General features: G+C 40.4%; 2 protein-coding genes across 4 annotated transcripts; one reads left to right on the forward strand and one right to left on the reverse strand.

Moving 5' to 3' along the window:
- Positions 1-312: 312 nt before the first annotated feature.
- On the reverse strand, positions 313-9,196 carry LOC127351005 (uncharacterized). 3 transcript variants are annotated; one of them, XM_051378125.1, is made up of 3 exons: positions 9,098-9,196; positions 5,332-5,439; positions 313-5,074 (listed from the first exon to the last, which is right to left on the reverse strand). In XM_051378125.1, the coding sequence occupies exons 2-3, from the start codon at positions 5,429-5,431 to the stop codon at positions 1,818-1,820; spliced, it is 3,357 nt and encodes a 1,118-aa protein (XP_051234085.1). In that variant the 5' UTR covers positions 5,432-5,439; positions 9,098-9,196; the 3' UTR covers positions 313-1,817. The 3 variants fall into 3 exon arrangements, with proteins under 3 accessions (XP_051234085.1, XP_051234083.1, XP_051234084.1); XM_051378123.1 differs by having other exon boundaries at positions 5,332-5,444; XM_051378124.1 differs by lacking the exon at positions 9,098-9,196 and adding an exon at positions 8,836-8,972 and having other exon boundaries at positions 5,332-5,444.
- A 12,256-nt stretch (positions 9,197-21,452) lies between these two features.
- LOC127351027 (transcriptional regulator Myc-1) lies at positions 21,453-25,083 on the forward strand. Its single transcript, XM_051378187.1, has 3 exons — positions 21,453-21,682; positions 22,988-23,603; positions 24,222-25,083. Exons 2-3 carry the CDS (start codon positions 22,997-22,999, stop codon positions 24,764-24,766), a joined length of 1,152 nt encoding a protein of 383 aa, XP_051234147.1. The 5' UTR covers positions 21,453-21,682; positions 22,988-22,996; the 3' UTR covers positions 24,767-25,083.
- The last annotated feature ends 1,070 nt before the right edge of the window (positions 25,084-26,153 follow it).

Genomic DNA, 26,153 nt, shown 5'->3' on the forward strand with positions numbered 1-26,153 from the left:
CTATATATATATATTTATTTATTTTCACCACCTACCAGGTTGTCCAACTTCCTCTCTTCCTTTTCTTTTACTAACTAAAGCTGTCAGGTAAGTAATTAACTAATAATTTGCTCTGACACAGATTTAAAGTATAAAGTATGGTAAAATGTAAATACTATTAAAACAGCTTTGAGTACTTGAGTAAAAGCAGGAGGAGGGGTTGAAGTGGATGTCAGCAGTGTAACGACTGAGCTGAAAGGTCCTGGAAGAGAAAACAAAGCTGCACAATGAAAAGAAACTGACACTGACACATCAGAGGACAACAGACAACACTTGTAATTATAACATTTATTTATTGATTATTATTGAATGATTTCTTTCAGTGGGGGCCATCGTATTACCCAACAGGACAATATAATGTAAGTCAATACACATCAGGAGTAATTCAAATGATTCAGATTGTCTTCATGTTTTCAAACCTTCAACAAAATAAAGTTACTAGTAGATAAAACATGTTAAAATAAGCAGGAAGCTGATAACCCAGTGTAAAATATATGAACAATGTAAACTGGGTGCAATGGAAACAGATTCAAAGATTAAAGATAAAAACAAAATAAGTTCCAGACAGTCCAGCGTCCATTTGAACAGAGTCTATTATCTTCATCACTGGATGTTGGACAGGTTATAGTGACACTGCTGACAGAAACATTATTAATATACATATCTGATTAGATTGATTGTTTATCAGTTCATCATCTCTCCATCATTCAGTAGAAGCCACCTTATTACTACAGGACAATAAAATGTAATTCAACACATCAGTATAATAAGTCATTAACATTCACATTAACTATGTGTTTAAACCTCAAAGAAAATAAAACCAAAACTTTAATGCAAAGATAATTTAAATGATCATAATAGGAAATAAAATCACATTTTCAGTGTTGAGGTTTGTTGAGTTAACAGAGCTGCAGACTTAAAGCTTTACATTGGTGTTAATGGTGTCAGGAAGTTAATGGTTCACAAACTGTGGTCACATTTAAACATTTATCAGAACTCACAGTAAATCTGTGTTTTCCTTTAAACAGCACATGCAGATAATTCCTGCTGGAATATGTTTGTACAACAGAAAACTGAGCACTTTTTCTTTCTCTCAGACACATTTATATTTGAGAATTTCTTGTTAGTCTTGGATTAGTTGATTTTGTAATCACTGTTTATCTTCAACTGTCCGATCAAATAAATTCATAAAAAGCCCAAACCCTCTGTGATCACTGTGAACTGGTCCGTGGGGACTTTACTTGGGAACCAGAGGGTTTTTGTTCAATATCAGCACGGACCAGTCGGTACAGAGTTTGGACTGGTAGCTGGAGAGGTTCCTGTTCACCTCCTGGGCACTGACAATGTGCCTTTGAGCAAGGCACCAAATCCCTAGCCCTTCATTGGTCTATAGGTCCTGATAGGTTGAGCATGAGTGAAAGATAAATAGCAACAGAGTGAAACAATCCCTGAAGAAGAGTTAATCATACCGACATCTTCTTCATGATGATGATGAAGATGACATCATCTTCATCATCATCTTCTTCTTCTCAATCAAGCAGACATCACTATCTTCAATATATGATGAATATGTAATCATTGACATCACCCTTCTGATCTTCCTCATCAAGAAGATGACATCATCATCATCATCATCATCATAATCTTCATCATCATCATCATCATCTTCACAGTTATCATCATCTTCATCTACAACTTCCTCTCAATCAAGCAGACATCACTATCTTTAATATATCGTGAATATGAAATCCTTAATATCACCATCACCATCTGATTCCTCAAGTAGATGAAATCATCATCATCTTCATCATCATCTTCATCTTTTCATCATCATCATCATCATCATCATCATCATCAACTTCATCTTCATCTTCATCTTCCCACTCTTCTCTTACCTCTTTAAGGTCTCGAACTTGTTTCTCCCAGTCTGGTCTGGCCTCAGATTTCAGTCCCACAATAAGAATGTCAATGCACTCTGGAACTGAGAGAAGATTTGGCTCCAGTGATTTCTCTTTAAGTCTTTTCAAACACTCGATCACCATCTCAATTTGGTCTGCATCCTCTGACAATGATGAAAGATTATCTATTATGTCCTGATTCACATATTTTTCAGCTAAGCTCTCAAGCTGCTCTCTTTCTCTGAGGACGTTCTTCGTCATCGTCAAACCTTTGGTCTCAGTGACATTCAAAGCAACAAAGAACCTCTTCAGGCTATTTGTTCCCATGTTCCAACACGTCTGATCAAAGCCTTCATCTTCCTCATCCTCACTCATGCTGTCTGCTGCTGCTGATTTATTGTCTGCAAACAAAGCTGAATTATTTAATTTGAAGTGAACTGGCAGCCCGTCTTCTGTTTTTGGACATGGGACACCTGAAGCAATGATTGCCTCTAGAACTGGTGGACGCTGGCTGTCTGCGAATGTCACCAGAACCCTGATGTTTTCTGCCACATCTTTACCAAAGATTGAGAGAACTGAATCAATCATATATTTCTGTGATAGTGTGAGTTGTGCTGAAGCAGCCTGAGCTACAAAACACACAGCATCAATTTCACTGACACCAAGCTCAGCAGAGAAGAGATTACATAGATGTTCAATGATCTCCTCGTGTCTTTTTATGTCTCTTGTATCTCCAAACCCTGGTGTGTCCACGATGGTCAGAGAGAAGGGGATTTTAAACCCCTCCTGGTGGTTGATTTTGTACACTGTGACTTCAGAGGTCTGGCTTTCAGCTTGTGATCTCCACTGATCCTCATCAACTAATCTGAATCTGAAATTGTCATTCCATTCTACACCAACAATGTAGTTGATCATTCCATTGATCAGAGTGGACTTTCCTGATCCGCTCTCTCCAAAAAGCATTATTGTTCGGGTTTGCCTCGTGCTTTCTTTGCCAAAACTGTATCTTCTGCATCCATCGATGTCCATATCTTCTTCTTTTAGCAATAGTTTGTAAACTGAAGGTGATTCAGAATTTAACCTTTCACTTGTACTTCTGAGGAATTCTGCAAGATGTGTAATTGTTGTTGTGCAGACATTAACAGAGATGCTTTCTTTGCTTCTTCCAGCTGCACCACAATCACATCTGACCCTGACAACATATTCTGTCTCTGACTGAAGCTCTGAAATGATCCTGTTTTCAGCCTTCGACATCATTTGGTTCCATTGGAGATCTTCCTCTTTCATCCCGTTGTCTGTTTTGGCGTACTCCACGATATAGCTCTGTATCTGGACATCTTGTCCACACTCAGCAGGTTTCTCCCAGCTCACTGATATCTCAATTGAGTTTGGTTCAACTTGAGGTTTTCCAGGAGGGCTGCAAGGTAAGGTTTTAATGGAACCACTGACTACACTGGCTGGTCCAACACCTACTGAGGTCACTGCTCTGCATCTGAACATATACTCTGTGTTAGGACTCAGATCGCTCACTGTGACTTCTTCAGCTTTTGATGCTGTCTGTTGTTGCCATCCATCCTCTCCACTGACACAGTACTCAACAGAGTAGGAGGTGATGTTCTCTGCTCCAAATCTGGGTGGAGAAATCTTCAGTGTCACACTGTTGTGGTTTATGTCGCTGACTGTCACTGTTTCAGGCTTTGAAGGCGGCTCAAAGTTCTCACTTACAGAAAAGCCATCTTTATAAAGGTAGATGCTTGAACCTTTCTCTGCCTCATTTGTTGAACCAACTATCAAGAACTTAATGTTCTTGTTCTCCTTGTTGGCCTCTGCAAAGTCACTGAAGAGCTTTGCTTTGTTTCTCATTGCATCTGCTACTTCTTTTGAGGAATACCATTGTTCCTTCTCTACATCATGAGTATGTGAATGTTGAGGGTCGTCTGGTTTGGTTTGTCCTTTTAAGTAGTCTGATAAAGCTGAGAGGAACGGTTCATCACTTCCCAGTGAGGTGAAAACAAAACACACTGAATAATCTACACTGAGACTTTCCTTGTACAGGTCTGTTTGAGACGGGACAATCTTGGTGTTTTTCATTATGTTGGTGAAAGACTTTAAAGTGTACATTTCTCTCTCTTTACAGTCCATCCACTCGTTCAGGTCTTTGCTGTTGAAAGGAGAAGAATGTCTCTTCTTCAGGATCTCTGCGAGCACAGCCTCCTCTTCTCCTCCTCCTCGGATTGATGGAAGTTTCTTTGCCAAGGTTTGTTGGAATTCCAGCTTGAACTCAGAGCACATCTCTTTAAAGGTTTTAAGTTTTTTGCCAATCTGTGGGAACTGCTGTGCAGTGGTGGTTTTCAGTGCATCATTACACCTCATTTCCAGCTCACTGAAGTCCTCCAGGACACTCTGTGATTGCTGAACTAGTCCTATACTTATCTGACGGACGAGTTTCGCAGCAGAAGAATCTAAACTAGCGAGTGGCAACAGCCAGACCTTCATTGGTACAGCGTTCTCTCCGCTAGTTCCCAGCAACTGTGGCAGACTTTGGTAGATTTGTACTGCATCCTGAAAAGTTGTAGGAGGTTTCTGAATGGAAAAGTCTCCATAGAACCTGCAGGAGAATTTCTGAACATTTGCTTTGTCCTTGTCTTCCATTTTCAGTGAACCTTCACCCTTTATAGCAATGGTGGGAATCTTTTTGATCATCACCTTCAAGTTACCCTCAATGTCTTGATGATCTTCCTGTTCAGACACCTCACGGTCAAAGACAAAGAAGGCTTGTGCCCCATAAAGAACAGCTGTGACTACATGTGTTGCTAATCCTTTATCAAAGACATACGGATGCTTCACATTGTCTCTTCCAAGATGATCCATTGACAGTTCCTGAAACTTTGTGGTAGCTTTGTACGTCAGTGTTACTCTGGCCTGATTTTTTGAAGTCTTACTATCTTTCAGGTATTTGGCAGATCCACCAACCTCTATGAGTCCACTACAGAAACTTGCTTTCAGTGATGCTTCAACATTTAATGCTGAAGATTTGTCCTCAATTGATTCAGATGCAACTATCTCAAAGTCATTATAGTTCTGTGGTCTTTCTCCAATATCTTTTTTCAGATCACTGCGATCCCACAATGTCATTCCTGCAAAGGAAGTAAAACTCAAGTTCAGCCTCCAGAAACAGACTAACATAAGTCAAATGCAGTCAGTGAGTTGGGAACAGGCCAATAAACTGTTGGATGATGATGATTTTGGGATGTTACTAGGTAGAAAGAAGTTTCTTCAAACGTTATTTCAGAACACAAACACTGCTGTTTAATTACTTTAATTAACTGAATATGACTTTAAATACTGACAGTTTGGTCGGATGCATTAAGTTTCTTTAAATGTGAATCTTTACCAGTGATGAGTGAATCACTGCGGCAGTCGTACAACATCCCAAGGCTGAAAGGTCGACCGAGTGCCGCCACCTCCATCGGTCTGCTGGATTCAGAGTCCATCACTCAGTCTGAACTGGATAAAATGGTAGACAGTTTGTTAGTTCACTTCTCTTCTGCTGTTCAACCTGTTATTTATCTGTCTGTTGTTTATGTATGTGGTAATATCATGTCCAAACACCCTCACATTTCCACTCATATTCTAGTGTATATATATATATTAATATATGATGACAATATAGTTGGATGATAGAAGGAACCATTTTATTTCTAATGATGCCACAAATAACCTTTCATGGAGTCCACCCTGCTGATGTTTCTGTTAAGCACTGTTATATAAAGACAGGTGACATATTAAAGGAAAACCTGGATAAAGGAGAAACATAATGAATGTAGAGCAATTAACATCCAATCACGCTAATGAAGTCAGACTTCTGGGCTTCTTGGATTTGTATATTGGACTGCGTTTATATGTTTGTCTATTTGTTATATTTTTATTGTGAGATGTGTTTTTGAATGTTATTTGTGGAAGGTGTATATGTTTGGTTGTTTATGTTGTTTGCTGTTAGATGGTGGTTAACATGCCAGAATGTTACTTAATAATAATGACAAAAAAAGATCATAATAAATCATCAAATAATCTTCATTCATTCATTCATTAATTCATGCTCTGTGGTCTACAAAATGCTGAGCAGGCCCAGTTGATTCTGAGTTTGTATCAAGATGACGAGAAGAAAAGATCTCAGTGACTTTGAAAGAGAACTTATTGTCGGGGCTCGGATGGCAGGAGCTACATTTGTTAGGCAGTAGCTCAGTGTGTAGGGACTTGGCGCTGGAACTGGATGGTTGCCGGTTCAAGTCCCACAGACCACAACATATGGAGTGTGGACTGGTAGCTGGAGAGGTGCCAGTTTCACCTGCTGTGCGCTGCCGACGTGCCCTTGAGCAAGGCAACCTAACCCCGAGCCTGCTCATGGGGTGTGGGTAACATTGCACCATCTCTCTCTCCCTGTTTGCATGTCCACAAGTGCATGAAGTGTGCATTTCAGCCTGCGTGTGTATAAAAAATAGAGTGAAAAGAACAATTTCCCCTAGGGGATCAATAAAGTATATCTTCTTCTTCTTCTTCTTCTTGATCTATCCCTCCAGCAGACTTCCAGAGATTTGTAGAATCATAGCTAAGGTGCATTGAGGCTGTTCTGATGGACTGCTGCTGTTAAGTTGAGCTGCAGGCTGTGCCCCTCTCTGGCTGAATACATCAGGTGTAGGTGTGTCTCCCAGCCTGAAGGCAGCAGACTGAGTGCACCAGGTGAAACAAATTTGGTGATCAGGGGTTTAAAGACATTCACTCACAGCATGGTAGGAGGAAGCAGCATGTGGTTGGAGAGACTGGACTTGGGGAAATAAGACTGCAGGACTAAAGCTCATTTCAATCAAGAAAGAAGGAGCCGGTGAGCTTTCATTTAGTTCATTTAGGTTCAAATGTGATGTATTAAGAAGTCTTGTGATTTAAACGAAAGTTAAAATGTGATATAATTTATATATGGGTTAAGAAGTTAAGAAATGTGGTGTACTTAAAAAGTATTCAAGGTGAAAGTAACTTGATAAATGTCATTTATGTATTTAAAAGCTGCTAAAGATCATTAAGTTGAAATCATCATTTAACAGTAACAAAATTTAGTTAATTTATTTGGGGTACTTTAAATGTTGGTTTACTACTTATATTTGTGATTAATTTCTAGTAGTTAAATAAATTAAGTCCTTGAGTTTGGATTATGGTGATTCATTATGGTTTCTACATTTTCTTAAAGAGTGTTTGTATTTAAGGTTATTCACCTGCTATTGGCCTTGACAAATTTCAAATAAAAGAAAAGAGAAGGATGAATCTTGGTCATTGAGTGAATTCCAGTTAAAAAATCTTCTGAAGCAAGCTGCCCTTTCAAGTGGGGGTAACTGCATGTCAAACCTCACAAAAGTGAGGGCCACTTGACAGAGGCTGCCAGACACACAACTAACATACTGTATCTTTTTCCTTTCATTTGACACTGTAAATAAAGTTCAGTTGGATCGCCTAGTGTCACTAAAGCTCTATAATATGTTAAAACACAACTGCAAACAAATCATTTTCCAATTACCAAATCAATCATGCACATAATATCTGTTATCAGGGTCTTACTGATATACTGTAAATATAAATGTATCCATCAATAAATTACTAAATTAAATTCATCTACAAATGTACATCAGAGATTGACAGTGTGGACTGAAACCAGAACAACCTGGACAGATACTGTTTGTTGTTTATGGATGAATATACTATATATTCATACTAGGGATGGGGCCGATCCGATTCGGTATCGGGACCGATACCAGCGTAATTCACGTATCGGAATTTCCCGATCCAACCTGCGCAGATTTCTGATATCCATGAGCCATGTCTGCACTTTAACGTTGTCTGCTGACTGACTCCACAGGTGATTCCTGCTGGCCGGTCTGCTAGCTGGCTGCAAACTGTGGAATGGATTATCTGAACAGAGGGGCGGCTCAATGAGACAGTTATGAGACACGCCTCCGCTGTTTGCAGCCAGCTAGCAGGATAGCATTGAGCAGCATTGTGGCTAGCCAACATGTCCGCTGTGTGGAAATACTTTACACTGGAAACGCAGAGCAAGACAGCAAAATGCAATGTTTGCAAAGCCGTAATTCAGCTCCCTCGCGTCGTACAACACTACGAACGCAATCAAACATTTAAAAAAGCACCACATGAAACCGCATGAGGATTTTTTTTTAGGCGAGCTGTCAGGAATCACTTCTGGAGTCATTCCAGAAACAAAGTGTGTGATGTTTACACTAATTACTTTTCTTATATTTCAAGACTCAAATATTTGACATTTTGGGAATTTAATAAATATTGACATGACAATAAATTTGAAACCCTTACAGTTGCATATTTGTTTTCAGGATGGGATTTTTCCTGTTAACAGGATTTCCTGTTTTTCTGACTTCCTTTTAGTCTGACTACCTTATACTTACCTCAAGTTGCCTTTTGGGACATACATGCATACATACGTACTTATCATACTTGCCTGTTGAGTTTCTTCATATTATCTCATTTAAAATCAACAATGATGATGATGATGATGATGATAATAATAATAATAATAATAATAATAATAATAATAATAATAATAATAATAATAAAGAAAACAGAGCTCTGGTATCAGAACAGTATCGGTATCGGCCGATATCCAAATTCAGGTATCGGGATTGGAATGGAAGTGAGAAAATGTGGATCGGTGCATCCCTAGTTCATACCGCTCTTTACAAAACAGCTGTTTCTGCTCATCTTTGCTGCTTTATGTTCATAATAGCTAACGATTGTTAAATTCCCTCTTTTGTTTTGTCAATAATTTAATTCAGAATAAAGTTGTAGAGTTTATTTTGACCTGTAAACTGCGGATAATCACCTCAGTAAGACTCCTTCAGTTTGCTCTGTGCTGCTGCTGTCAGGATTAAAACCTGTACAATGCTCCTCTCTAGTGGCTGCTACAACACACTGCTTCAACTACCTGCTGCTACGACTCAAACAAACTCTGCTTTTATGGTAACGAGAAGAAAAACATCAAAACTCGTCATTAAGGAAAATAATCAACCAATATCTATTAATATTACATATGGACAATAGATGTGACCCTATTCTTTAAACCATTAGATATAAATTAAACAAACCTCAGGAGAGACAGTCCAATAAGACAGATAAGTCAGTCAGTAGAGTTGAGTTGATCTGAATCATCAGAAACATTGTCGGGACCTCGCCTTGGAGCTCAACTGCAGAGAAGGACAGATAACAGGACAGATAATAAAGTGATAAAATCATGAACACATTTGGGTGAGGCTGAACAAAGGTCTTTTTATATGTAGTGGAAAGGTTAATGTCAGAAAGGCAGTGATTTGACTTTTTAGATTTCAGTTCATTATTATAAATTATTGTAACATGTTTTTTTTCTTCACTACATACACACATTAAGCTCAAAGGTTTGAACAGTGCTAACCAGAGACCGAACGTGTTGAAGTTTTAAGAATAGCTTTGCTAAAGCAACACGTCTCTTAATTACACAGAAACAGGAACCTGTTCTCATTTAAATCTGCACAGTTTGATGAAAGCTTCCAGTTTAACCAACAAATGCTGATTTCTTATATTCTCACTGAACTGTTGCTCAGAGAGATCTTTGTCTCTTTCAGTTGTCAGTCTGGTTCAACCATCGTACAGCGTTTTCTTCTCCATGTACAAAACAAACCCTGCAGGCAAAATAACATCTATTTCGGAAAGTAAAGATTTCGATTTAACAAGCTTTGTGTCACTCAGACCTTCATCAGAGCAAACACATCAACAGAAAAAGGACTTTCTAAAACCTTAAAGCACCAACGACCACTCAGAAATACAATTAAGTCATCTTTGGTTTTTATGTATTTTGTAGTTTTTATTGAAAATTACACCTTTCTGTCAATGTATTTTTTTTTATATGTAAAAAAAAAAAAAAAGTCAGATTGTGTTTTTAAGTAAACTGAAACAAATATTGAGTGAGTGTTTGAGCTTCGTAGGACAGTGTACTCACTGTTTGACAGATTCTGATGTTTTGTTGAAACCTGATGGATTCAGTTATCCACCAGGAACTGCTCTACTATATATTATACTATATATGTTAATATTATGTAACTCCTCCTCATGTTTCTGAGCGCTGTTTCATCTCCTCCTCTCTCAGAGCTCTCTCTTCTACACATACTGTCCCTATCTGCCTCATCCTTCACTCCTTGTCTCCTTCCTCTCTTACCTGAGCTGTCCTCTCTGCTCTCCCCTCACCTGACTCTCTCCTCTCTACTTCGTCCTCCTCTCTGGACTCTCTCTGTCCTCTCACCTCTCTGCAGGCTCGTCCGTCCCCTCCAGCTCTGTGTGTGCTGACAGAACCACCTTACGTGCAGCTCAAAGAAAATGGTTGAAATCCAAACTCCCTGAGGATCTCTTCACCTATCAGTGTCTTCTCTCCTCTTCCTCTGCCTCCTTATCTGCAGAAAAAAACTTTCTTGCAATTTAAAATTCAGTCTTTTCACCCACCTGCTGACCACCTATATCCACCTATTCCTTGTCCGCCATGTTGAACCGCCATGTTTCTACAGTAGCCCAAAGCTGACAATCAAACACTGACTGTAGATGGGGTCTTTTACATTTTTCAAGAGTGTAGTGGCCACCATGGTCTCTCCTACACACACCACAGCCCCTTCTCATTCCCAGGTCTTCAAATACAGACTGGAAAAGTGGCTACCCGACGTCCTGGGACCCGAGACTTTTCCTGCCCCGCTGATTATCGAAAGATCTCAGACTACCAGGTGTGCCACAATCCTCTGCTCCGCAAGTCATGATACTGAAGTTTTTAAACTTCTGAGACAAGATCCGAGTCATGCAGGCGGCCAGAAAGATTTCGGGGGATTTCCCATGGTGCACTGAGCTCCTCCCTTCCTCTCTTTTCTGCACTCATTCATGTCCCATTAATGCATGTTACTAACTTCACTTCTTCCCCGGAGTTCTTGTGCTTTCTCGTCTCGCAGGTTCTCATGGATCCTGGTGGAGCCTCCTGCCATGGTCCTGCTAGATTGCCATTGCCAATACTGTTGTTGCTGTGCGTCTCGCTCTCTCGCTCTCTCTCTCCCCCCCCCCTGGTCGAGACAGACGACCACCCACCTAGAGCCGGAGGATCTGTCCTAGGTTTCTGCCTTTTAACAGGCAGTTTTTCCTTGCCCTTGTCTCCAAGGTCTTGCTCATGGTGGTACTGTTGGGTCTCTGTAATTAATGTTTTAAAGAGTTCGGTCTAGACCTGCTCTATTTGAAAAGTGTTCTGAGATAACTTCTGTTATGAATTGGCGCTATACAAATAAAATTGAATTAACCCTGTTAAACTCAGGCTGTTCCACAAAGGGAAACCTTGCGTGTTTGCTGATCCTGCAGGTGTGGAGTCGCTCATCAAAGAACTGGAAACCTAGCAGGCTGGCCACAGCTAGCAGGATTACACTGGGATGACCTCCGTCATTGACTGGACTTTTCAACGGCTGCAGACGACGTGAACATTTAACTTGAACTTTGTTTTTCACCTACTAAGAAAAGGTACTGTCTGTCTCATGCACACTTTAACTATGCTTTACCCGGCTGCACCTGATTGTCACTATACGCTGATGTAGTTTTAATCCCACACACCAGACGCATATACATATCGTATATTTTGTTTGCTTATTGCATTAAGTCGATTGTCACGGGGGGGGGTTGTTTGTTGTGTGGTTCATCAGTTCATAACTGCTCCTCATTGTTAGTGGATCAGTTGGCGTCTCGTTTGGGGAGACAGTACTGGGATTAGTTTAGTTATAAATAACACCTTAGTTTAGAGGTGTGTGTGTGTGTGTGTACGACATCCAATTGTTTTAAGAACAAGATTACAGTTTACATCATTCCTTCCTATTACATATATGGCCTGGTTGAAACTGTTCATACTTTGTTTTCTAAATCTAAAGTTTACATCCTGGAATGTTAGAGGTTTGGTGAAGTTGGCACAACGCTGAAGTTGTCTTCCGATTCGCCAGCCTCCGATTCGGCACTTAGGGGAAAGTTAAGGGGAAATTAACTTATTGTGCAGTGCGACTGTTTGTCCACTGATTGTCTGTTTTTTTGTGACACTTCTTAATGTGAAAAAGTTTTAGACATTTTAGGTAAGACATCAGCTTTGCCTGACACCTACGATTGTATCTGTGAAACTTATTTTATTTGTGAAAATGCTAAAGGGGAGATTTCACCGTTTTTGTTTTACACCAAGACCTCATTAGACCAGGTCCAGATCCAAAACCACTGCACCTAGACCTCTCAAATCTGGACTGGATTGATGTACAGACCCTGAAGATTCATAAAAACACAGTCTCTGATTTGTGAAACCTTTTTATTCTATTTGTGAAAATGCAATAAAGACACATTTCACACTTTTTTCAGCACATAGACCACTTTGGACAAGGTCCAGATCCAAAACCACTGCACCTAGACCTCTCAAATCTTTTTACATGGAGAAGTTGTTGAAAAGGCACAGAGTCAGTAAAAAAAGTCAGCAATTTTCGTTCTTTTAAGTTTTTATGGCCTCACCTCTTTTTGTAACGTTGTGTCAAGGTGCCTCTTTGTTTTCTGCTTCTCTGCTTTCCTTTGCAGGTTCCAGGTCGTGGGTCGTCATCTTAATATTTTTAAACTATGGACAATCGGGTAGGGTCAGTATCATGTCTGTAGGTAGGTAGTTAGTTGGTCAGGTGATGAGGAAAGGGAGGAACACAAAGAGGACAACTGGTGGCCGGGAGAACAAGAACAGGGTCTGAAATGATGGCAGATGTTAGTAAAGCCAACAAACTATTTTAAAAGGTCTACAGGTCAGACTCAAGATCTTAACCTTGGTACCTGAGGTCCTACCGGGTTAGATACTAGAGACACCAAAATAAATGTATTTAAAATAAAAATAGTTTGTTGGCTTTACTAACATCTGCCATCATTTCAGACCCTGTTCTTGTTCTCCCGATACCCTTTAAAGTGGACAACGTCATCCGTGACATAGGGGGTAGGTACCTGATTGTCCAGGGTACATTGATAAATGGAAAGATAAACATGATTAATGTATATGCCCCAAACAATGACGATCCCAAATTCTTTAAAAATGAATTTTTATTAATTGCTTCTCTCCCAGGGAAGGCTCTTTATAGCAGGTGATTTCAACTGCACTTTAGACCCTAAATTGGACCGGTACCTGGGATGGACTCTTCTCTTATACAAAGTAGGAACAAGCTGTTACAGTATATAGATCTGAACTTGTGTGACCCCCTGGAGGAGATTGAACTCAGATAAACTAGAATTCCCCTGTTATTCTCCCCAATTTAAGTCAAACTCGCATATAGATTATTTCCTGATTTCCAGCTCTATGTTCTCCTCTGTGATAGAATGTAACTATAACAGCATACTGCTGTCAGACCTATCTCCTACTTCACTTGTGTATATAAGGAGTAGTTAAAGGCACTCCTATCTGGAGATTTCATCCCAGATGGATTTCTGATTCAAATTTCTTGCAATTTTTAATTGGAAAGAGAGGCCTTTTTGGACGGCTCCACAAAAATAAAACAAGAATTAAAGCTGCAAGCAGCGTTGGGCGGGATCTCGCACTCCATGCAACTCGGGGCGTGCTGCACCCGCGTCGCCTGCCGTCGAAACACGTAAGGACCACAACATGAAAATCTCCCATTAATCAGCTCAAAATCGCCATGCAGCGCTTACTTCCTATTGCCAGTAGGTGGCGCTATCACTGTCTGAATATTGTCATGTACACGTGTTCAGGGCGGGACTGTTATCAAGCATTTAAAGTGTGGAGCCGATTGGACAATGTACACTCAAGTTATAGCGAATTCGTGTTTTGTGGCGGTCCATCAAAATTTCCCGCCACCCCACAGACACGCCCCCTCACCACAGTCAACACATCATCAACAATGTGTTTTGCATTTTATAAGTAAATTTCAGCTGGATCTGATCATCCTGCTAGGAGTAGAACATGAAAGTATTAAACGTGATACTTCCTGTTGCCAGTATGTGGCGCTATCACTATGTCTGAATATTGTCATGTAGACGTGTTCAGGGTGGGACTGTTATCAAACACGTGAAGTTTCATTGAGATTGGATCATGTACGCTGAAGTTATGAGGACGTGTTCAGGGTGGGACTGTACACTGAAGATATGAGTACTATCTGTTTGATGGCCAATCGGTGGAATTCGACACGTCGTCACGGGCACACGGTTAAACATACAGTCAGAAATAGCACAACTTTTGATAACCAATGTGTGTAGATTGAACTGATCAAATTTGAAGTCAATCTGATAAAATTAGTTAGTTATTAGAGTTAGTTAAAACAGAAGCCCTTAAATGCCGGAAATAGCATCACAGTTTGAGATTCGATTCAACCTGGCCAACTTTGAGGGAACGCCACGGACACGCCCTTTAACGTACAGTCACAAATAGCACAACTTTTAATCGGCGCTTTTTTTTTTTTTTGACTGTACTGACCAATTTTCAAGTAGATCCGATAAATCCCCTAGGAGGAGTTCGTTCAAATACAACGCGAAAAGTTCGCTGAAATTGAAACTTGAAATAAAAATGGCTGACTTCCTGTGGGGTCTCGGGTATGGGTCCAAGAGGCTTTTTTGTACGTCCCGGCATGTTACACGTGCCAACCGAGTTTTGTACATATCAGTGAAACGTGGCGCCGGGGCTGCTGTTTTTTTTTTTTATCCTGTAGGGGGCGCTACGAACAGGATTTTTGGTATGTGAGCTTCAGGCACTACTCTACACGTGCCCTGTGAATTTCATATTCATAACTATTACGGTCTCCGCACAGTGATTTACCATGCCACCAGACCGCCACTAGATTGTTGACACATTTTTTAGCGAGCCTCAGGGAGCCAGGGGGAAGCATCGTACCAAGTTTCATCTTAATCACACATACCGTTGTAGAGATATAAACTTCTTCATTTTAAAGAGCGCCACCTTGTGGTGATGGCATGAAACTGTGCAAGATGCCTAAGGAAGACATGTGGAACTATGGACCCAAGTTTGGTATCAATCGGACATACCAATGTGGTATCCTTTTTCTCCTTCAGAGTAGAGCAATAACAACAGACCCACAGAAATTAATGATACTTTTTCCATCTACTATAAAATATTATATTCATCCGAATCTATTTATTTGATGTGTTATCTCGCTTTGGTAACTACTTCTGAAAATGAATTGAGACATTTTATACTGACCCAATGGCAGAGGTCTCCACCAACTATATAATATCTCCTTTCAAACCCACAAGAGGTACCCGTCAGGGGTGCCCTCTCTCGCCAATGCTATTTGTTTTAGTAATGGAACTGCTTGCAATTGCGGTGAGATCACGTCCCTCAATTTCAGGTATAAAAGTATCGGACACTGAACATTGTAATGTATGCTGATGACACCTTTTAACTTCTAACAGACCTAGATAACTCAATTCTTAATCTGACTAACTTAATTGACACATTTGGAAAATGTTAAAGTAAACGAAACAAAATCCTCCTAGCCTGTAACTATGATCCTATGATTTCTACAGTAACTGAATCCATGAATAGCTGGTCATCAATGCCAATCTCCCTTTTAGGATGTATAAATGTAATCAAGGTCCAATCAATCCACCCCTTTACCCCCGCCGCCACAGTTCTTCTCAAAAATGAAGCAACTACTTACAAAGTTTATTTGGAATAACAGAAGGTTATGGTTGAGACTGTCACTTCTTTACCTGCCTTATGAGAGAGGAGGGTTACAATTACCCAATTTAGAATGGTATTTCTGGACTGCTCAAATTAGAGCTGCAATGTACTGGTTTTCGCCTGAACCTTACTTACCATGGGTACAAATTGAAAGTATCTGCACTAAAGGCCAGCGACTTGCCACTTATTTATACTCTGCATCTGTCAAAAAACTGAAGCGGCTCACTGATAACCCCTTTGTGAGAAACACAATTAATGTCTGGCACAATGTACAGTCATTTCTTGGTGAATCTAACTTGGTGTTTTCAGGCTTTTCACCAATATAGGGGAATGAAAAAAAGACCAAGGTTTTAAAATGTGGGCAACAAAGGGCATCTGTAAAGTTATGGATCTATATAAGGAAAGCAAACTAGCTTCATTTGAGGATCTTAGAAATGAATATGATATACCTCGGACACATTTATTTAAATATTTACAGTTGAGGAGTTTTGTTTATGCACAGATGCACTCCTATATACAAACCCCCTTGTCCATGTTAGAAAACCTAGCAGTGAATAATTGTATTGGCAAGGGTCAGATATCCTTACTCTAACATTCTGATGAAAAACCATAAAGACTCTACTGAGCATAAGAAAACTCAACGGATAAATGACTTCCAAAAATATATCTGAGGAGGACTGGAGAGAGGTGTGCTCTAGAGCACAACTCCTACCAATAAATACTAGGGATGCTCGATATTGGCTTTTCTGCCGATATCCGATATTCCGATATTGTCAATTTCCGATAACGATATCATCCGATATCAATATCTGCAGTCTTTTTACACCAAAACTGTAACAACATAACATATCTCCTATTGTGGAATTAACACATTATGCCTCATTTTATTGTGATGCCCCACTCGATGCATACATAAATGCAACATGGCTTTCCAAATGTAAACACTGTCTGTGCAAAATAAGAGAACAACTTCAACTTTCATTGTATTAATACTGAAAAGAGTACTAACGCTAACCGCTAGCTAAGCACTAGCTTTGGTTAATGTGTTTAATTGTATTATTCACCTGAAGGAGTGCTAATGTAAATTCTAAGCCAATTGTTAGTTTGGTTAAGGAACAGCTCATAGCAGGGTGAAATATTTAAGGTGCATTGCACTTATTTTGTGTTAATATTAAAATCATTCAGCTTTAAATTGTTTGCTTGTTAGCCACAGTTAGCAACCAACCAGTCTAGTGTAGTTGTTGTTGTTATACGTCATCTAGCGCAAGCCGGTAAACGTCCCATGCTGCGTTCATGCAGGCTCGGAAATGCTGAAGCCTACAGAACAAACATCGGTTATAAAAACCAGATACCGATAATTCCCGATATTAGATTTTTTAGTGAATATCAGCCGATAATATCGGACATCTCTAATAAATACCCATCTCAAACTTCAATATAATTGGATTATAAGAATTTATGTAACTCCAGAAAGACTGAATACGATGAATCCAAATATTTCTTATCTGTGTTAAATGCAATGTTGACTGCCTCTGGAATGAAGTTATAAAATGTATTTCTCTGATGACCTTGAATCCAGAACCTGACTGTCCTACACTTCATTCTTAATTTGTATCCAAAGGACTGTATGTTAAACAGCAAAGAGGAAAATCACTGACTTATGTTTAGTACAGGCTAGACGCTTGATTTCTCTTTGTTGGAAAGACGTCAAGAGCTCTTCTGTTGGTCGCTGGCTGAAAGAACTATCAACATGCCTTGTCCTTGAAAAGTTAATATACACAATGAAAAAGAAATCAACCAAATTCAGAGATCTGGAATCCCTTTCTTGCCTTCTTGGAGAACTGTGAAGTTGAGGAAACTCTGGAAACTTGAAGGCGAAATGTCCCTAACTGTCGATACCTTAACCATGTGATGATTAGCTGTGTATGATTATGTAATGTTGTTACCCAGTTTTTCGTTTTGTTTTTAACTATTTATTTTTCCTTTGGGGTGGGGGGAGTGGATTCTTTTATAGTTTGACTGTTATATGCTTTGTTAAATGTATTAACATTTAGTTTTTTAAACTGTTAAAACTCAATAAATACATGTCTATAATAAAAAAAAGATTCCTGAGGAAATCGGCCTTGAGTTCACTCGTCAAGAAGCTGATAATGTGAGTCCAAATGATCACAGGTGTTCTGAATGCACAGAATTCAACGTGGATATTGGGAGAGAAGAGCTGTTTCATTATAAACAGTGTGTAACAATCATATGTCCAAACACTGCAGTACCACTTTTTATCAAACACTATCACACCAAGTATTCCTGTTTTCATTGCACATGCTCTAAATCAGGGGTGGGGAACCTTTTTCATATCAAGGGCCATTTCAGTTTTTATAAAGTCCTGAGTGCCATACTATTATTAAAACATAACTAGGGATGAAAAAAAAAAACGGAAAAAGTCTAACCGCTGTGTTACTAAGCCTCATGATTGCTGCATTTCTAGATTCACCTCATGTGATGGCTGGAACTGTTTTTCTTTAGCGAGGCGTCTGACGTCAGCTGGCAGTGATGATGATGCTACTCGAAGCTGGTTTTCCAAGTTTGAGTCTCAGTCTTGAGCGGAAGCGAGTATTTGCAAGAGTCAGTTTTGAAAAGAACTGTTCACAGCTATACGTTGTCCCAAACAGAGATGCAAACTTCAGGGCATGTCTCCTCAGGATGGGAAACTCCTCAGCACGAACATACAGTTTGTAAAAGTCCAGCAGAGAGAGGTTGTTGTACTTGGCTTTGAGCTCGTTGTTGTTTTGCAGCTCAATTATTTCCATTTGGAGGTTGTCTGGCACATCAGATGGTTGCACATTAAATGGCGTCGCAAACATTTTGAGTTCCTTATGTATATTTTTCACATCATGAAACCTCTCATCAAATGCCTGGATGAGTTTTGCACAGTCACCAACATATTCAACATCAGGCTTTTGTTCTTGTAGGCTGGGAAAGTGCACAGTGTTTTCCATTTCCAGTTGTCCTTGCCACAGCCTTAACTTCACTTCAAATGATTTCACATTTGAAAGCAGAGAGCTGATGAGCTGGTTGGGACCTTGCAGCTTGATGTTTAGCTCTGAGGTGCTTGCTGATGTCCACCATGAAGGCCAGATCACGGACGAACTTGCCATCACTGAGCTCCATGACAGGTTTCCCCTTCATCTCCATGAAGCGCCTGACTTCTTCTTATAAAACCGCGCGAGCATATTTGCACGACTCAGCCATCCCACTTCACAGTGATGAACCAGATCACCATACTCTGACTCAAGGTCACTGAGTAGCTCCTTGAACTGGCGGTTGTTCAGCCCTCTGCTTTTAATGAAGTTTATGGTGGACACAACTGTTTTCATCACATTGGTAAGCTTCAGGGGATGTGCACACAAACTCTCTTGATGTATGATACAGTGGCATACAACCAAATCCCTTGGATGCAGACTCAGACGGCTCATTTCTTTTTTGACTAATGCAGTCAATCCTTTTAGCGCCAACCATTGCGGGAGCTCCGTCAGTGGCGATGCTGCTCAACTTCTCAAATGGCAGTTCAAAATTGTTCATGGCCACAATAAGTTGATTGAACAAATCCTCACTGTTAGTAGTGCCATGCGTGGCTTGCAAAGACAGCAACTCCTCCTTCGATTCACACTCGGTTGTAATCCCACGCACAAAATGGCAAGCTGCTGTTTGTGATGTCTGTTGTCTCATCACCAGAGAAAAATACTCAAAGTCTCTTTCAGTGTTCTTCAGTGTTTGTTCAATATCTTGCGCTGTATCAGTAATCCTGTCTGAAACGGTTCTTAGAGACAAACTGACACTTTGAAATAGTTTCACTTTGTCGGTACGAGCAGCTCTGCAGCGGCTCCGAGGCACTCCTTCATGAACTCTCCTCCAGAATGAGGTTTCAGCTTCATGGCTATTAATTCACTCACCACAAAACCTGCACGCGTAATATTCTCTCTGTCAGTCTGTGGTTGTGTGAAAGCTGCTTGTTGAGCACCCGAAGAGCGTTCATTTTATCCAAACGCATTTGTCCTCAACTCTCGAGTTTAGCATGTTTCGAGCTGTAATGGCGCTCGACTTTTCGCCTCACCACAAACTATAGGCACACTGGCTGGCCTTTCACTTCAACAAAGAAAAAGTCATTTGTCCATTTTTCCTGGAATACGCGGCATTCTGCATCCACCTTCCTTTCTTTGACAGTCGCCATGATGCATCACTTGTCATGTGTCAATCACTCCGGCCCAATGCAATGACAGGTACATCGCATGCTGTATTCACTGACCCTGACGTTGACTCGGACAACGTCTGTTTTTTCTCAGAAAATTAATGGCTGGTGATTTTTTTATTTATTCATATATGCATAAATGAAGATATAAAATATAAAAATTGTATTGCATTGCGGGCCATTTGAAATGGTCTCACTCCCCACCCCTGATCTAAATGAATCCCTGCATTGAGTCTGAGAGTCTCTCCTGTGAGAAACAGCCATTTTTATTTACTTTTACTTCAGTAAAGGATCTGAATACTCCTTCCACCACCGAACACACAATGCAACAATCCAGCAATTATTAAAATAAGTAAGTAAACAGAATAAGAGGCTGTAGATTGAAGCAGTGAGCGGCTGCAGCCACCAGAGGGCGGCAGAGAGGTTTCATTAAACTGAGAGAGTGTAAAACTAATCAAACTCATCATCAATTTATTGGTTTCTGGATTTAAAACCATCACACCAACCTTTAACAGTGACAGATAATACACAAATATCTGATTTATTATCAGTCTGGTGATTTACTACCATGTTTAATGTATTTATATTTTATAGATTTAAAGGTTTTACAGGGTTTAATGTCTATACAAAGTTTGTTCATCAGACGTTATCGTTCAAATAATCATCAAATAAATCCTGAATGTCAAGTTGAGGTAAAGATCTATTTTCATTACTTATGATTATATATTATTTAAACCCTGAAAGTCAATAAATACACAGCCTGAGGGAAATAAACAGGTGAAATACAAATCTTGAAAATTGAATTAAATTATTAATTAAAATGGATTATCTTTTTTCCTTTCTAATAATATGAATATTTTATTATAGTTTTATTTTGTCAGATTTTATTGAGTATTTTATATTTTCTTCTCTGTATCATCTTACTTTTATTTTTTCATTATTTTATTTAAAATTTTACAATTTTGTCGTTTAATTATTCACTTTTTCCTGTTTTTTCTTTTTCTTTTTTATTGTTTTTATTTATCTTTTTATTTAGTGATTTCATTATTATTCGATTATTTTCCCCTTTAATCTTTTCCAGTTTCTTTTATTATTTAAGATTGTATATTTTATTTTTATATTATTCTTATTATTAATTCATTATTGTGATTGTGATTATTATTATTATTATTTATTCCTTTGATATTTTGTTGTTGTTTGTTTTCTTTCACTAAGTATGACATCATCGCTGTGAATTCCCGGAACTTTGTGCATCATCATTTACAGTCCGCGCACCAACCCTCCGACCCCGCCGCGTCCGCGCAGTGAAATAGTCCCCGTACATATCGCGTCTTATTGCTGCTGTTGGCGCCTGTTTGGATAAAATAAACAAACAATAACTCGAGTTTGTTGTTTTTGTTATTTTTCGCGCTGCCGCCGACACGCGCACCACCTCCTACGTTTACGACGTCGCTCACATTTGGCGCGAAAAGTGTGCGGATGAAAAAAGAGGCAGGACCCGGAGTGTTAAATGTCTCGAGAGCCGCCGCTCGAGGTGAGTCACTCTGACGACACAGAGCGTTAACGGTGCACGCCGATAGATCACTGTGATCGATTATTGATTGATTGAGAGCGGATTTATTTGCTGCTGGATAAAACCTGAAGATTTAACTTTCACTCGGCGGAACTTTTGGATTTCACTCCGTTTTTGCACCGGACGACTTTATCGTTGGAATCATAACGGTGAGTTTTACCAGCAGCCAGCTGACTCCTGCGGGGCTCTGCGGGGCTCTGCGGGGCAGTTTCCACCTGCACTCCTCCTGAAAACAGGCCGAATTGATCCTTACAGTCCGCTTCCATCGTGCGTTCAGCTGCATTTTAATAACTGTTACTGGAAGAGAGAATTTTATAGGATTAGTTTGGATTTTAATATTTGTATAGTGGAGACTGGTGGCTGCAGAGCACCAACACAGAATCTGACAGAATAATCATATAAAACAATCTTTTTTAAATAATATAAATATAAAAATATATAATAAATATACTACAAACAGTATAATAAAATACATATAATATAATAAAAGCTTTTTTCTAGCACTAAACGTTAAAAAGTTAACTTTACCTCTATATGGGACATGGATGGGAGTTTATTGATTTATAACCGTGTTAGTACTGTTTAATGGGTTTTTATTTGCCGGGGTAAAGAGGGAACTCTATTGATAATTAATCGTTGTATTTGAGTCAGATTTTGTAGTTTTAAACTAAAACAATAATGAAAATAATCTTAAACTTACTGTTTTTTGCATTAGGTTTGGTGTGAACCTTGCTGAATATACACATACATTCACTTTTACTCCGGACACGTATTTTGACATGAGCACATTTCTTTCCGGGCCGAACTGTAGAGTCTCTTCTATTGTTTAAGACTGTTTTTATTTTAGTCATATTTAATGTGTTAACTTGGTCCAAGAAAGCAAAGAAAATTAAATGACTTGTTTTTTGTAACAAGTCTTGCGTGTAAACAAATCTTACCTGGTTAATAACAGCCAATACACACAATCAACCTTTTAAATACAACAGCAGCCTTCAAGGTGTTTGGGGTTATTTACGTACTAAGGGATAAAAATAAAAGAGTTTTAAAATGATAAACCCCCCCCCCACAGACTTTATACTGGGAGACATTTTATTCCTTTAATAACTTTTAGTGTCAGTTTTAATGATAACATTGAATTATTTGAGCGTACTTTGCTGCAGTTAAATGAAAGTGCACATTATTGTGGAGCTCATGGTTCTCTGTGGTTGATGGAAAATAACTTCAGGTCTGTGTCACTGCTATGACTGTCCTCTGAAACATTCAGTGTAGCAGCTGTATGGTTCCTTCCTCTGTCTGGATACCAGACCAATGATATCTGTTATTGGAAGCCCACTGCTGCCAATGTAAATCATTATTATGAGAAAGTTTATTATAAGTTATTATTATTATTGTTGTTGTTGTTGTTGTTGTTATTGTTACATATAAAACTAACCTGGTGTCTCGTCTCCTCGCAGGCAGCCATAATGCCGCCGGTGTTAACCATGTCCAGCGGGAACTATGATTACGACTACGACTCGGTTCAGCCCTGCTTCTTCCTGGACGGCGAGGAGGAGGACTTCTACCTGCCCCCCCGCAGCCATCTCCTCCCGGGTCCCGGCGAGGACATCTGGAAGAAGTTCGAGCTGCTGCCGACGCCCCCCCTGTCCCCCAGCCGCAGTCCCTCCCTGTGCGACGTCCCGCTGTCCGCCGCCGAGCACCTGGAGGCGGTCTCTGAGCTGCTGGACGAGGACTGCAACCCCTCCGCCGCCCTCCTCCAGTCCTTCATCATCCAGGACTGCATGTGGAGCAGCAGCTTCGCCGCCGCCACCAAGCTGGAGCAGGTGGTGTCCGAGAGGCTGGCCTCGCTCCGGGCCCGGCGGGACTCCTCCGCAACCAGCAACACTAACGCAGCGGACGAGCAGGTGTGCAGCTCTCAGGTGAACCCGCGGTACCTGCAGGACCTCCACCCAGCGGCCACTGACTGCATCGACCCGTCGGTGGTGTTTCCGTACGCCACGCCGAGCGGCGATGCGGTGGCGTCGGAACTGTGCGTGGACTCGCCGCCTCTCAGCAGCAGTGACAGTGAATCAGGTGGGGAGCAGGCTTTTATTTTGAAAGGTTTACTCTTAAAGGTTTATTACATCCTGGTCTTATTTTCATAGTTTCATAAACACAGATTAGCTTAGCACGTAGCAAAGCTAGTTAGTTAACCAACGCTAGCTCTTCACCCCAACGAGACAGACGACCACCCACCTAGAGCCGGAGGATCTGTCCGAGGTTTCTGCCTCTTAACAGGCAGTTTTTCCTTGCCCTTGTCTCCAAGGTCTTGCTCATGGTGGTACTGTTGGGTCTCTGTAATTAATGTTATAAAGAGTTCGGTCTAGACCTGCTCTATTTGAAAAGTGTCCTGAGATAACTTCTGTTATGAATTGGTGCTATACAAATAAAATTGAATTGAATTGAATTGCTCAACTGTGATTGGAGCACAGAGCAAAAAGGGGCGGGGCTTATGACAGGTAGTTATATAGACGGTGCCTTTAATATGATCAATCCGTTTATTGATCCGTGATCTGTCCCTTTAAATCCCAATCAGTCGTCTTTATTCTGAAATACTTTTATTTTGTCAAAAGAGCTGCAGTTGTGTGATGATGTCATTAATGGTATAGATGATGTCATTAATGGTATTGAATGTTTTCCTGTCTTCCCCAGAAGAAGAAGAGGTAGAAGAAGAGGAAGTAGGCGAGGAGGATGAAGAGGTCGACGTGGTGACGGTGGACAAGCGAAAGTCACCCCGGCGGTCAGACGCCAGCGGCCGACCGAGCGCCTCCTCACTGGTCCTGAAACGCTCTCACATCAACGTCCATCAGCACAACTACGCCGCCCTGCAGCCCCCGGCGGCGGCGGCGGGCCACCGACAGCCTGCCGGGAAACGCTTGAAGCAGGAGAACGCCGGCCGCAAGTGCCGGAGCCCGCGGTCCGACGGCGAGGACGGCGGCGACAAACGTTGGACTCACAACGTGCTGGAGAGGCAGCGCAGGAACGAGCTGAAGATGAGCTTCTTGGCTCTGAGGGACGAGGTCCCGGCGGTCGCCGACAACGAGAAAGCGGCAAAGGTGGTGATCCTGAAAAAGGCGACGGAGTTCATCGCAGAGATCCGAGAGGACGAGAGGAGGCTGCTGACGACGAAGGACGAGCTGAGGAAGAGGAGCAGAGAGCTGAAGCACAGACTGGAGCTGCTGAGGACTTTACATTAACATCAGTTTATTGTTTATTTTGAGCTGCAGATAAAATCATGTTGTTGTTTGTTGTATAAAGAATAATGTAAACAGGAAGTGGCTGCTGCTCTGTGATCAGTCCGGTTGTATTTATTTTATTATTATTTTAATTTAAACGTTTTTATACACAATTCAGCGTCTGACCATCATGATGATCAATAATCTTATCTAATCAATAATTAGCATGGATTTCTTATTATATTTCAAATAGTTTATATTTTTATACTTTTTCCTGCATCAGCGCGACAGGAAGCACTGCAAGCTCTTCAAAATAAAAGGAGGTCCTGTCAGTGTTACAGTGGTGTGAAATGTGTCTGTTTCGTTCCCTTTACGCTCGTATTGCCAAACTGGTCTCCTTTATGCCAGAAGCCAGAGGTCAAAGGTCACAGAGGAGATTCTGAGGAGGAGTTTATTGTGAAATCTGAAGCCTCCTGATGAACTCTGCTCTCAGTGGAAGTGGTTAGAATAAAATGTGGTCTTCAGGGACCGTTTCATTGAGCAAATATTTCCCAGTCTGAGAGTCCACTCACTGTTCTGGATCCGATCTGGTTCTGGACTCTCAGATGAGTCAGCGAGCTGCTGTCGTCATGTTGGGTTTCTCCAGACTGGAAACTGGGTCAAAGTTGAGCTCCAGAGTCAGATCAGGTTTTTAACACAGAGTGGATCAAAGTGCAACCAACCCAGCCGGTTCTATCATTAATAAACATATTAATATATATATTTTATAGATATAATGTTTCATATTATATTAAAACTGAACAATGAACCCAAACAGTGAACAGTTGGATGAATTTAATGCAGATTATTTCCTGTTTAGGGAACTTTTTATACAAGTCTGTTCAGTATTTCTTTAATTATTTTGAACAAACAAACAGATTAAATTCAGTGTTTACTCGACTATTGTTCCACTTTATTTAACTTTTACATTTACTGTCCTTCACAGAAGAACCAAATGCTGAGATAAAGTCCTTCTGCCTATAGTTTTACAATGCCTCGCGACAGGTTGGGAACCACTGGTACATAAAAACATAAGACAACATCAAACATTTGCTCAACAGACACAACGTAAGAACAAAAAACCCACTGAGAGCAAACGAAAGCCATTAAAACCTCTGCGTCTCGAGTTCTGTCTGGAAGGTGACAGCAGACGGTTGCTAACGTTTACAGGGTGAAATCTAAAGTTTGGAATTAGATTCTACAGGAAGGAAGGAAGTTTGCGGCGGTAGAACGACAGATTGTTTTACCGTCAGTGAGTTTAACTGATGATTTATACCACCTGAAGACGATGTGTATCTATTTAAGTTGTACCTCAGCTCTGTTTCCTCATTATTCTGAGGAATGTGTGGAAGACGTGGCTCCACCTGTT

Source organism: Dicentrarchus labrax, unplaced genomic scaffold, assembly GCF_905237075.1.
Source record: "Dicentrarchus labrax unplaced genomic scaffold, dlabrax2021, whole genome shotgun sequence".
Classification (NCBI taxonomy): Eukaryota; Metazoa; Chordata; class Actinopteri; family Moronidae; genus Dicentrarchus; species Dicentrarchus labrax.

What these genes read in the sequence shown, in the direction of transcription:
- LOC127351027 (XM_051378187.1), top strand. Translation starts at nt 22,997, where the DNA reads ATGCCGCCGGTGTTAACCATGTCCAGCGGGAACTATGATTACGACTAC. An exon ending in CAGCAGTGACAGTGAATCAG is followed by an intron (nt 23,604 to 24,221) that starts GTGGGGAGCAGG and finishes TGTCTTCCCCAG; the next exon opens with AAGAAGAAGAGGTAGAAGAA.
- LOC127351005 (XM_051378125.1), bottom strand. Translation starts at nt 5,431, where the DNA reads ATGGACTCTGAATCCAGCAGACCGATGGAGGTGGCGGCACTCGGTCGA. An exon ending in CAGTGATTCACTCATCACTG is followed by an intron (nt 5,075 to 5,331) that starts GTAAAGATTCAC and finishes CTTCCTTTGCAG; the next exon opens with GAATGACATTGTGGGATCGC.